Genomic DNA, 11,968 nt, shown 5'->3' with positions numbered 1-11,968 from the left:
TATATATATATATATATATATATATATATATATATATATATATATATATATATATATATATATATATATATATATATATACACACACACATACAAACTGCATACCTTAAAACACGGAGAAATAATCAGAACAGTGATACGTTGTTGTTTCTTCAATCCAACTTTACTGTAATGACAAAAAATGTCCCGTGCCTGAAGCTATGTGCTAAGACATCAATAATCGAAAACCGATATTCTTTAACATGCCACACACTTGCCACATGGATCAAAGGATCAACAATGGAACACCGATAAACACATCCAATCCAAACTCGTTGTACATTCTCAACATGCAATCGTTAAGAAATCAAACACTCTAGCACAGGGGTAGGGGGAACCTATGGCTTGGGAGCCACATGTGGCTCTTTTGATGGGTTTGCTGGCTCTTCGCTAACCTGTGAGCTAAAATATGGAAATGGCTGGTGACAGAACTGAGATACTATTACATTTAGAACTGCTTTAATCCTCTTCTTTTTTCGCTTTAATCTTCTTCTTTTTTTTGCAGTAGACTCTTCTGGAATGCATCCTCTCATTGATTAGAAACAGCATAAGAATCTTTGAAAAAAATATTCATTTTTTTCCACTTTAAAAGTGGTGAAATTACAACAACAACAAAATGAAAAGTTACTCGTTTTCATGCATGTATTTTGACTTTTAAATTGGTGGTATGGCTCACAAGGAATAACATTGGAAAATATGAACTTTGTTTGTGGCTCTCTTGGTCCAAAAGGTTCCTGACCCCTGCTCTAGCATGTCACAAAAGCGTCCAAAAAAACAACACAAATGTTCGTTTGTGCCTCATTTGTCTTATCTAACCCTTGAAAATAGGAAAAAAGAGTCCATTCTTTTTTGGCCCCCCCTTTCACGGTCATAAAATACACAAAGTGGACACGTTTAACTTGAGGCTTGCTTTAAAAAAAAAAAAAAAAAAAATAGTCCCCCTTGAAATCCTTCCACTTTTATTTTCTTAGGCCAGACCTTTTTGACAGAGAGAGCCATAAACAAATCATATTTTCAAATGTTCTTCCTTGAGAGCCATACTCCAAATTTAGATGTCAAAACACATGAAAATGTGCCCATTTTTTAGTCATTTTACCACTTTTAAAGTACTAAAACACTCTGAATTCTTTTGACAACATTGTTACGCCCTTGCTAATCAATGAGTATCAATGACGGTATGCATGGAGAAGAGTCATAAATAAAGAAGAAGAAGATTAAAATGGCGCTAGAGGTCGTGTCAACGCCACAGTGCCTACTGACCCTCCTATTGGTGCGTTTGGGACTCGGCGCTTTCCAGATTTGAGCTCACGGGTTAGCGGAGAGCCTCGTGTGCCCATTAAAAGAGTCTCATGCGGCCCCCGAGCCATACGTTCCCTACCCCTGTCTTAGACGATCACAATCTTATCCACAGTGCTTTAAAATGCATTTTCATTCTTCACTCATTGGCCGCTATTGAGCGTCCAATCCAATGTTGACCGGGCGGCCGGCCGGTCGGTGGCGAGTTCCTGCTTGAAAAAGGCATTTTAAAAACACCTTTTGTAGGCCATTTTTGATCTTCTCTGACAGTCCAAAAACACGTTATTCAATGGAAATGAACCCGATGCCAATCCAGCCCCACGCAAGGCCATAAAATTGAACACGTGACCACCGCCATAGGAATTTCTCGAACTTTGAACTGCCTCGCCTCGTAAAAGCCCAGACCAGGACCAGGACCAGGACCAGGACCAGGAGACGACCCGATCGTTTACAAGAATGTCCCGGTGGGCTCTCACCTTGGCGTTGACGTTGGCGTTGGCCCGGGCTCCCACGGTCGCAGGTAAGCTTCTTCCATTGCTTTTTAAACAGGGGAAAAGGTACACGGTCGATTGGTCGCCCGGAAGGTAAGTGATAATGACCATTGGAATGGTTGCTCAAATTCCCTAAATACAAAGTGCCAATGACTATTTAGTCATACTTACTACCCTAGTCATTATTAGACAAAAGAAAAGCTCCAAATTTCCCGGACTTTGATGCCATTGCAGGGGTGGAACTTAGGGTGGCGCCCTCTTGTGGGGCTCCCTTTTAGGCCCTAAAGAGCAATGAAAAGTAGAATTTCAAATCACTTCCTTTTCCAAGACAGAGCCGTCATGTAACTCCCGTTGTTTTTTTTATTTTGTGAGAGGCTCCGCCTCCGCATCGTCGGGGCTTCGGCCGGGGCTTCGGCCGTGGTTGACGGGCCTGAGCGCCGTGGTGGGCTTCCTCTTGGTGGTCTTTGTCTTGGTCCTCCTCAAACGACTCTTGGGGAAGCAAAGGTCAGAAACAATGTGTGCAAAGTTGTTGTTTTTTTAATTCATCCATTGACACCCTCCAAAAAGGTTTAGACACCCCATTCCCAGATGAAAGACATTTGTTACTTTACAGAGAAGAAGATGAAGGCGAGGATGAGGAAGAAGAGGAGAAAGTGGAACGCTTTTGATGGACAGCACCCAAATGATGTCGTGTAACGGAGACGGACGGCTACCACTAACGACGTCAAGTCGTCAAAGTCTCATTAAAAATTGTTTATGGAAGAAAAAAATGGGTTAACCCCCCTTTTTGAATGCTCTTTTCCAGGGGTGTCATGAAAAACGGCGAACGTGGCGACTATCCTGCTCTGCCGCAGCCTACCGGGAGAGGGAGGGGGTGAGCGTTGCCGGTAGAGTGGAGGGGGAGGAGGGGGGGGGGGGGGGGAGGGAGGAGAAGGAGGAGGGGGGTGCGCTGGGCATGGGGGGGGGGCTGGCCGGCCGGGGCCCTGTTCGCGGGACGGCGAGGTGCTGCTTTTACTGGATTTGCCCCCTTACTGCCGCGGTTCCGGTGTCGGCCCCGACCATGGAATGAGAAGGAAGCCAAGGCGGCTGGCTAGCTGGCTAGCTGGCTGGACGGCTGCACCGACCAACCGACTGACGACGACGACGACGACGGACATGGGCCGCCGTTGACTTCGGTTCGGACATGGTAGGACAATAACAAGACGGAGACAGAGAGAGGGAGGGCGGTTTAGGCAGACTGATGGAGCGAGAGGGAGGGAGGGAGAGAGAGAGAGAGAGAGAGAGAAAGCAGTTCCTGTACCGAAACGCTCGTTAAACATTCGTTACAAATAGCCCTTTTTCAAAAAATGTTACTTTGGAAGCCCCTCGCTTGGGACTCGTGACGTTGGCCAGTCCGTCCGTCCGTCCGTCCCTCCGTCGCCAAACTTTATTGAAAATAGCACCGGTTTCACGGCATGTGCCCATGGGCGGACACCTGGACTTTTTACAGCCTGGCGGCCAGTCCATTGGCACATTTGACACTCTCGACTAGCGTTCGGGCTTAGAAAGGACAGCGAAGCGCGAGTTTTTGCCCTTTGAAATGCCAAAATTTTCCACTTGAGTCGCTGTCAACGGCTTCCGTCCAACGGTCCAGCCAGGGCGGAAGTCGTCGTCGGCGGCGGCGGCGGCGGGCGCCGGTGCTCCAAACCGACACCCAATCCACGCGGAACACGGCGTAGTTATCTGAGCTAATGACGATTGAGCCAGAATGGCGGTTTTCGGAAGGCCACTTCGGCTCGTCGCTCGCACGGACGCTTCCGGCATTGGCCGGGCTCCGGAGGCTCGCCCGGTGTTGACAGGCCGCTCGAGCCAACTTCAACTTTCTCCCGGCCGAGCCCGCTCACTCGGAAGAAAATGGCCGCGGTGGGAGACGGCCGCCTGGCCCGGCCGGGCCGGGCCGGGCGACCAAAAGACCGGCGACCAATTGACCGTGTACCGTCCGGCCCACGTGAAATCAAGTTGACGTTAAAGCGGCCCGCGAACCAAGCCGAGTCTGACACCCTTGAATTAGAGTCACCAGTGGCATTTTGAATCCATTGCTGCGCCAATGAAATGACAATTGATTATATGAATTGTTTCCCACCGCTGGGGATAGTCGTCGTCGAAGGGGGCGTGCTCGATGGGGTCCCGCTGGGGCTGGGGCTTTGGGGTCCGGTTCCGACTCCGGCCGTTGGTTGAGCGTCCGTCTCTTTTGTCCAGGACGAGTTCCACCCGTTCATCGAGGCGCTGCTGCCGCAAGTGCGCGCCTTCGCCTACGCCTGGTTCAACCTGCAGGCCCGCAAGAGGAAGTACTTCAAGAAGCACGAGAAGCGCATGTCCAAGGAGGAGGAGCGGGCGGCCAAGGACGAGCTGCTGGGCGAGAAGGCCGAGGTCAAGCAGAAGTGGGCCTCGCGCCTGCTGGCCAAGCTGCGCAAGGACATCCGCCCCGAATTCCGCCAGGATTTTGTGCTCTCCGTCACGGGCAAGAAGGCGCCCTGCTGCGTCCTCTCCAACCCGGACCAGAAGGGAAAGATGCGCCGCATCGATTGTTTGCGACAGGCCGATAAGGTGAGTGAGTGAGTGGGGCGCCGCCGGTTGCCACTGGCCACGCCCACCGTCCGGAAAGGAAACCACCTAACCTCCACTTTGTCAGGTCTGGCGCCTGGACCTGGTCATGGTCATCCTCTTCAAGGGCGTCCCGCTGGAAAGCACGGACGGCGAGCGACTGGTCAAGGGCGTCCAGTGCGCCCAGCCGCTGCTGTGCGTGCAGCCTCGCCACATCTCCGTCTCCGTCAAGGAGCTGGACCTCTACCTGGCCTACCACGTCCACCTCAAAGGTCAGGCCCCCGTCCGTCCGTCCATTCCCCCCTCCCTTTCTTTCCGCGTCCCGTGACCGAACGACCGATGGCGGCGGCGGCGGCCCATCCGCCAGCTCTTTTAGTTCCAATTTGGATTGGCGATGGCGAGCATATGGCGCTGAGTCCTTGCGCCCAAATTCCATGAAATGGACTGGCGACCAATCCTAGTTTTTTTTTGTTTTTCCAGAATGTCCTGATGTGGACTGGACACCAAACGGTGGCGGCTTTTTGACCTGACATTGATGGGTCATCCAATTCCAATTTGTCCTCGTCTCAATGTGGATTGGCGACCGATCCGGTACACGGTCGATTGGTCGCCCGGAAGGTTATTGATAATTACCATTGGTATGATTGTCATACGCAGTTTCTGGGTGTGATGACAAGTAGGCTTTTTTGTTGTTGATAATGACGACAGGGCCTATGTCCAATTATTATTATTATTATAATGACCATTGAAATGGTTGCTCAAATTCCCTAAATACAAACCGCGAATGACTATTTAGTCATACTTCATGCCCTAGTTATTATTAGGCTAAAGAAAAGCTCCAAATTTCCTGGACTTTGATTGTTTTTTGTTGGAGAACTTGTTAAGACCGACTGACTGACGTCGCTTCTTAAAGGGACAGCAACGCATGTACATACAAACTCTTGTACACTCACACTTGGGCTCAGTGAAACGGCTCATGGCCATTGTTGCCTTTTATTCATGCGTAGACCGTCTTGTTTTACCTTGTTTTGTCGCCGGTCTTTTGGTCGCCGATCTTTTGAGCACCGGTCTTTTGGTCGCCCGGAAGGTTATTGATAATTACCATTTAAATCGTTGCTGAAATTCCCTAAATACAAACTGCGAACGACTATTTAGTCCTACTTAATGTCCTAGTTATTATTAGGCTAAAGAAAAGCTCCAAATTTCCTGGACTTGTATTGTTTTTTGTTGGAGAACTTGTTAAGACCCTGACTGACTGACGGAGCTTCTTAAAGGGACAGCAACGCATGTACATACAAACTCTCAACAACACTCACACGTGGGCTCAGTGAAACGGCTCATGGCTATTGTTGGCTTTTATTCATGCGTAGACCGTCTTGTTTTACCTTGTTTTGTCGCCGGTCTTTTGGTCGCCCATTGTTGCGGTCCGGGCGACCAAAAGACCGCAACCAAAAGACCGCGACCAAAAGACCGGCAACCAAAAGTCCGGCGACCAATCGACTGCACACGACCGATCCGTGACTGCTCAGACACGGACCGACCGGCATCCGTTCCGTGTCTGACTCACGAGCAGCCCAAAGCTCATTTGCACGCCGGCCGGTGGACATTCGGCGACCAATCTGGGGCAATGACATCCGCTCCTCCTCTGCGCAGAAGCCGAAGAGAGCGGGAGTCCCGGTCGGCCGGCGTCCGAGCAAGAGGACGGCGCGATAACGGGTAACGTGACGGCGTCTGGGCGTTCTCCGAGCGACCGATCCGAGCGTCCGCCTTCCGCTTGACAGACGAGGCCGAGTTTCACGAAGCCTTCGCCACGTCGGGGGTCTTTGGCGTGGACGAGCTGGTGCGGGTGTCCAGGAGTAAGTTGCTCAAAGAGCGTCCGTCCCTCCGTCCGTCCCTCCGTCCGTCCCTCCGTCCGTCCCTCCGTCCGTGGGACGTCCCTGAAGGCGGTGGCGTGCACGTGCGTCTGTGCGCAGCACCCGTGGTGTCGGGGGCGGGGCCCGCTTTCTCCATCGGCGAGCTTCACGGACACCTGGCCTACGACCTCAACCAGACGCTCCAGCAGCCCGTCAACATGCGACGCGCCCTGCTCGCCGCCCACGCCGGCGGGTAAAAAATAAGTTTTTTCCCCATTTCCTTTAGGCAGCGGTGTCAAAGCCAGTTTGGTTGGCGGGCCACATTCATGGTCCGGCCCACATCTCATGTGGGCCGGACCATTTTAGATATAATTTTTAGATATTTTTTTTCATAAATGGATTAAAAGAACTGGATTCAAAGCCCTGAATATTCCGTTTTTTATAGATCTAAACCAATGTTTATTTGAGCTTTTTTTAAATATATTTTTAGATTTTACAAAATGATTGTTGAACTAAAAACACAGAAAAAAATGGATTAAAAAATGACAATAATTTATTTAAAAGAGGGAAAATCAGGAAATGTAATATACATCTATAATCTTCATTTGAATTTGATCCTAAAACAGAAAGTCACAAGGCACTCAACATTTACTTTCCCGGGCCACACCAAATGATGCGGCGGGCCCGATTTGGCCCCCGGGCCGCCACTTTGACATATGTGCCTTAAGGGATAGAATAGTCCCCGCCCCTAAAACGTCAGGTGGACTAAACCGGTCCAAAAAAAATGTCCGCGCAGGAGCAAGCGTCACAAGTCCGGCTCGGCGGACGAGGAGGCGGCGGCGGCGGCGGCGGCGGCGGGCAGTCCGGCGACCGACTATTACCACTCGCCGTCCTCTCCGGCCAGCGGCTCCCGAAACTGGGCGGACGACGTGGAAGGAGGTAGGGGCCCGTCTTGTCCCTAAACGCGGCCACGTGGAAGCAAACCGTGGCGTGGTCTACCAAATCCAAGACTTTGAAAACAGACCGTGACCAAAGTCGCCAATTTCTAATTGATAGGTTCATTAATAGTTATACTTTCATAAAAGAAAGACATCGGAGCACATCATCCAGCGTTATCTTGCAAGTCCCCGTCACAGATGGTTCTAAAGAAAGACATCCTCTCCTGTCTGTCCATTTAGTTGCATTAGAATCAAAACAATTAAGCTTATCTTCTTTCAAACAATTGCATAACCGTTTAACCCAGGGGTGGGGTCGGGAACCTTTTTGATGGAAAGAGCCATAAACAATTCCTATTTTTTTTTCCACGACAACGCACTCGTAAACAGAACAAACAAATTTAAATGAACTTGGATACAGACACTCAAACATACGTTTAATGTAACTTTACACAAAACTGAATTCTAATTTTGTTGTAATCTTTTGTTACCTTCGTTCTGGCCGGGTTGGCGGTTTGCCACGCCTCCACCCTCACGTTCGCTATCCATGGACTGTTTGCTGTTGTACTACGTATTCCCTTCAAAATATTCCCAAAATGATGCACACAAATGTCCTCCTCACAATAGGATAACAACGCACGACGACCACTTGCCAACGAGAAATCGTCTTTAAAGAACGATGGCGGGAGGGAGCTTCTTTCCTTAGAAAGAATAACAGGAAATACAATAGTTGAGCTTACCCACGTTTTATTCTGAGAAAGGTTGCCATTGCCTATCGATCGGTGTTGTGTGCACGAGTATACTTCATTACCCAGAAAGCCCTCTTTTTGCCCGCGCATGCGCGTTGTGCGTTTCCTGGTCCTAGGAGGAACTCGTCTGAATTAATCGTTCCGTGCTCGTAAATATTGTTATACACGAAAGATATGCAAAAAAAAGACAGTGCCATGGCCACCTGGCTTGGTCGCATCACGACATTTTGATCACATGACGGGCGAATTATCCGATGGAAATTTCCATCGTAAGACGAGAATTTTGTATGACGAGGTGCCGCTGTATAATAATATCCCAGAATAACCCCAACACTAACTAACTAACTAACTAACTAACTAACTAGACGGCAGTGATCCAATCCCCTTCCCGTTTGGACAGGAGCGTCCCCTCCGGCAAAGAAGGCGGACGGCAGCCCCTCGGCCCGGGGGGGAGGGGACTCGCCCGGGCCGGGCTCCTTCACCCAGCACCACCGGCCCGTGATCGCCGTGCACGGCGGGCTTCCCCGTCCTCACCAGTCGCCGTCCTTGCACTTCCCGTCCTCGTCCTACTTCCCGCACGGGGCCATCCGGTACCCTCCGCACCTGGGCCAGGACCCCATCAAGGACCTGGTCTCCCTGGCCTGCGACCCGGCCAACCAGAGCTCGGTGAGCTACTTCCTCTTGCCTTTTATTTTGGAAACTCTATTCCCGCTTCCCGTTGATTTCTTTTTTTTCACGTGGGGCCGCATTGGCTCACTTTTGGGGCCGTTTGAGGTCACTTCCTGTTGATTCGGGGTCACATTCTATCGAGTTTGGGCAATTCTGGGTCACTTCCTGTTGATTTGATGTCAGTTTCTATTCATTTCATTCAGTTTGGGAGGTAGTTGTATCAAGAAGGGGCCACCCTGGGTCACTTTTTGTTGATTTTTGCGCACTTTCTGTAAAGTTGTGGCCATTTTGAGTGAACACTTTCTTCCGATTTCATGTCACTTTCTATTGACGTTGGGCCACATCTGGGTCACTTGCTGTCAGTTTCCGGGTCATTGGCTCATTTTCTGTGAATTTTGGGGCACTTCCTGTTGATTTTCTGCCACTTCCTGTCAACTCGGGGCAACGGCAGTGGTTGAATTGTCAACGTTTGCGTCTGCAGCTAAACGGCAGCAACCAGTTGAAGGCCGGCGGCCATTACCTCTCCTCTCAGATGCTGGCCCCCTCCCTGGGGCTGCCCCGGCCCACCCTGCCGGCGGCGGACGTCAAGCCCCCCAGCACCTCCTCCGACGGGGCCGCCGACTCCCCCGCGTCGCCCAGTAAGTGCCCGGCCGGCCCGTCGAGCGCCCGACGGTCCGCTGACGCTGCCGTCGCCGCAGCAGCGTACTCGGCCCCCGGCACCCCCCCCGGCGGCCGCTCCTCCTTTGTGGGCATCGCCAATCGAGACCCCGCTGGACTCTACCAAGCCCAGGTACGTGCGCTTATCATATAGGTATGCCTACCTCTATGGAAGTATCATTTCAATAAGAACAAATGAATGACATTTGGCAAGTCAGCGTAAATTGGGCTTCATCTGCTGGCCAATATTTGAATTACATCAACAAGTCTATTTCCAGCCCTGTTGATAGTAAGCATGTGAAATCCAAAATAAGGTAGTTTGTTCCTTTTTTTTTCTCCCTTGTGTGTGTTCACCACTTGGCGGGGGTGCTGGAGCCAATCCCAGCTGACTGTGGGTTCAAGTCGTATCTATTTGTTTAATCACGTGACCTAACGCCTGCGTACGTTTCAGTCTTGGTACCTCGGCAACTGAAACACTACGCCATCCCATCCGAACGGCTGTGAAGATTGGTCGCCCGGAGGAATTCCCAGAAAGGACTTCAATCAAGCCTTTAACCCCGCCCCCTTGCAGGTGCTGCTTCTCATATATGCAAATAAGGCTCGCTTTTTTTTTTCCGGACTCACTTCGAGAGAGGACGAGACTCGTCTTTTCATTCAAATTGGAACTTTTTGCCCCCCTAAGCCCCGCCCCCAAGCCCCGCCCACTCTCTTCCCACCGCCCCAAGAGAAAAAATACTGAAAAATACTTTGATGATTGACAATCACGTGTGCTCTTAGCTCATTGGCTACCATTGACGGTGATAGACCAAGCAAATAAAATAAAAAAAATGGTACTTTGAGGACATTAAAGCTTAAAAACTCATTAATACTATAGAAATAATTTAAAGGATTGTATAAATCAACCTTAGAATGTGCTATTAGTAGCCATTAACAATATTTATTTGTGTTTTTGTCCATCTTAAATGCCAGACTTTGTGAAAAAGCCCCCCAAATCCACAGGAAATAACCCAAAATGATCAGAAAGTGAGCCGATATTGACAGGAAGTGACGAAAATGCCCATAAAATCAAAGTTTAGTGCCCCCAAAACGTGCAGGAAATGACCCAAAATCCAACAAGTGATGTGAATTGCACCAAAGTCAAGCAATAAACAGGAAGTGACCCAGAATCAAGCAGAATTGAGTTTCTTGAGACAGAAATGCCACCAAAATAAACAGGAAGTCAACCAAAATAAACAGGAAGTGATCATTCATAAACGCCCCAATATTTAAATAAAGTATTGGTACTGTTTAACCATCAATAATTCATGACTGTTAATAAAATGAAGACTTGGTTTTAGCCCTCTGGTCCAAACGGATTGGACGTCTATCGCCGTCAATGGTAGAAAGCAGTCCACTTTCCCCTTTCACCAATGGTCATTTTAAAATTAGCATTTTAAGGTACCGTAAAACGTGGAAAAACTATGAGAAAATCCCCCAATTTTGCGTAAACGGTGGCCAAAGGGATTTTTTTCCCCCTCCTGACCTTCCAGCCACGCTGAATGAACTTTGTTATTATTATTATTATTTGAGTTTTTTATCATCTATTTTGCACGAAATGTCTGAAACACAGAATGTGCCTTGCCTTCAGTTTGACGACAAGAAAAAAAAAACATAGAACACTTTTAACGGTACCCTTTGCAGCAAACGAAACCAAAACAAAAAAAAACAAAAAAAGTTGCATGCGGGATGGATGACGTCACTCATGCTAACTAGCTAGCGGTAGCGGGTTAGCGCTTTAATGTCGGAAGTGTCCAAAGGCTCATTTCTACCCAAAATGAATCCAAATTTTTGCTTTCTAAACGCAATGGCTGCCATTGACAAGCGTGTTGATGAACAAACTCTCACCTGAGAAACTTTCACTCCAAAATTTTCAGTGCCATTGACGAGGCCGGACGTCCAAAGTCGGTTTAAACGGAAATCCATCACCATTCATAAAAATCTCATTCGTTCATTTTCTGAACCGCTTTATCCTTACAACGGCTGCAGGGGGTGCCGGAGCCTACAACTGACTCCAGGCACCGGGCAGGGGAGGGACATCCTGAATAGATGGCCAGCCAATCGCAGGGCACAAGGAGACAAACAACCATTCTTGAAAAAACATCTGTCCAAAATGTTTGAAAATAATACTTTTTTTTTAAACAAAATCCCCAAATATTAAAAAGAAAAACTCGCCCCATCGCTGTCCGCCCTCCCGGTCGACATAAATTGGACTTCTATCGCCGTCAATGGCAGTCCGAGATGATAACGGCTAATAACGAGAGACGCTAATTCTGTTTAGGGAACCAAAACGTTGAGTCATCGATGCTAGCTAGCAAAGTGGGCGTGACCTTGCCCACACCAATGAGCCTTTGGCGCGTGGCCGCCCTTCCCCCGGCCGGCTTAGCGCTTTTATTGTCGGGGTGCCGGTGCAATTTCCGCACTCATAATAATCTATTTTATAATTTTGCATGTACGTTTGTAGCGCTTCTTCTATAACGGAAAACACGAGTGTGTCTAAATATTTTGAATGTATACCAAACGTTGGAGCGTGGCCGAGCCACACGCGCGCAATGCTAACAATGCTAAAGCTAACCTCCGTCGGGAGGATAAACGTTTTGTTGGTGCGGCGGAAATGGGAAGAAAATCCAGAGCTAGATGGCAACAAAAATGATTTGGACG

The 11,968-nt window shown here is 49.1% G+C and overlaps 1 protein-coding gene and 1 long non-coding RNA gene across 7 annotated transcripts; both read left to right on the top strand.

Annotated features, from left to right (window-relative positions):
• Window positions 1–1,433: 1,433 nt before the first annotated feature.
• Window positions 1,434–2,684, top strand: LOC144079109 (uncharacterized). The gene is made up of 3 exons (XR_013301421.1): window positions 1,434–1,854; window positions 2,200–2,329; window positions 2,439–2,684. It is a non-coding gene; the product is annotated as an uncharacterized LOC144079109 (long non-coding RNA).
• A 93-nt stretch (window positions 2,685–2,777) lies between these two features.
• LOC144079147 (nuclear factor 1 C-type-like) lies at window positions 2,778–10,585 on the top strand. 6 transcript variants are annotated; one of them, XM_077607717.1, is made up of 11 exons: window positions 2,778–3,011; window positions 4,064–4,411; window positions 4,497–4,680; window positions 6,062–6,124; window positions 6,190–6,264; window positions 6,382–6,514; window positions 7,058–7,200; window positions 8,346–8,611; window positions 9,147–9,252; window positions 9,316–9,404; window positions 9,723–10,585. In XM_077607717.1, exons 1-11 carry the CDS (start codon window positions 3,009–3,011, stop codon window positions 9,741–9,743), a joined length of 1,431 nt encoding a protein of 476 aa, XP_077463843.1. In that variant the 5' UTR covers window positions 2,778–3,008; the 3' UTR covers window positions 9,744–10,585. The 6 variants fall into 6 exon arrangements, 4 of the variants coding, with proteins under 4 accessions (XP_077463843.1, XP_077463842.1, XP_077463841.1 ...); XM_077607716.1 differs by having other exon boundaries at window positions 9,313–9,404; XM_077607715.1 differs by having other exon boundaries at window positions 9,096–9,252.
• The last annotated feature ends 1,383 nt before the right edge of the window (window positions 10,586–11,968 follow it).

This window comes from Stigmatopora argus, chromosome 8 (assembly GCF_051989625.1).
Source record: "Stigmatopora argus isolate UIUO_Sarg chromosome 8, RoL_Sarg_1.0, whole genome shotgun sequence".
Taxonomy (NCBI): Eukaryota; Metazoa; Chordata; class Actinopteri; order Syngnathiformes; family Syngnathidae; genus Stigmatopora; species Stigmatopora argus.
This window is presented reverse-complemented; position numbering and strand designations above follow the sequence as displayed.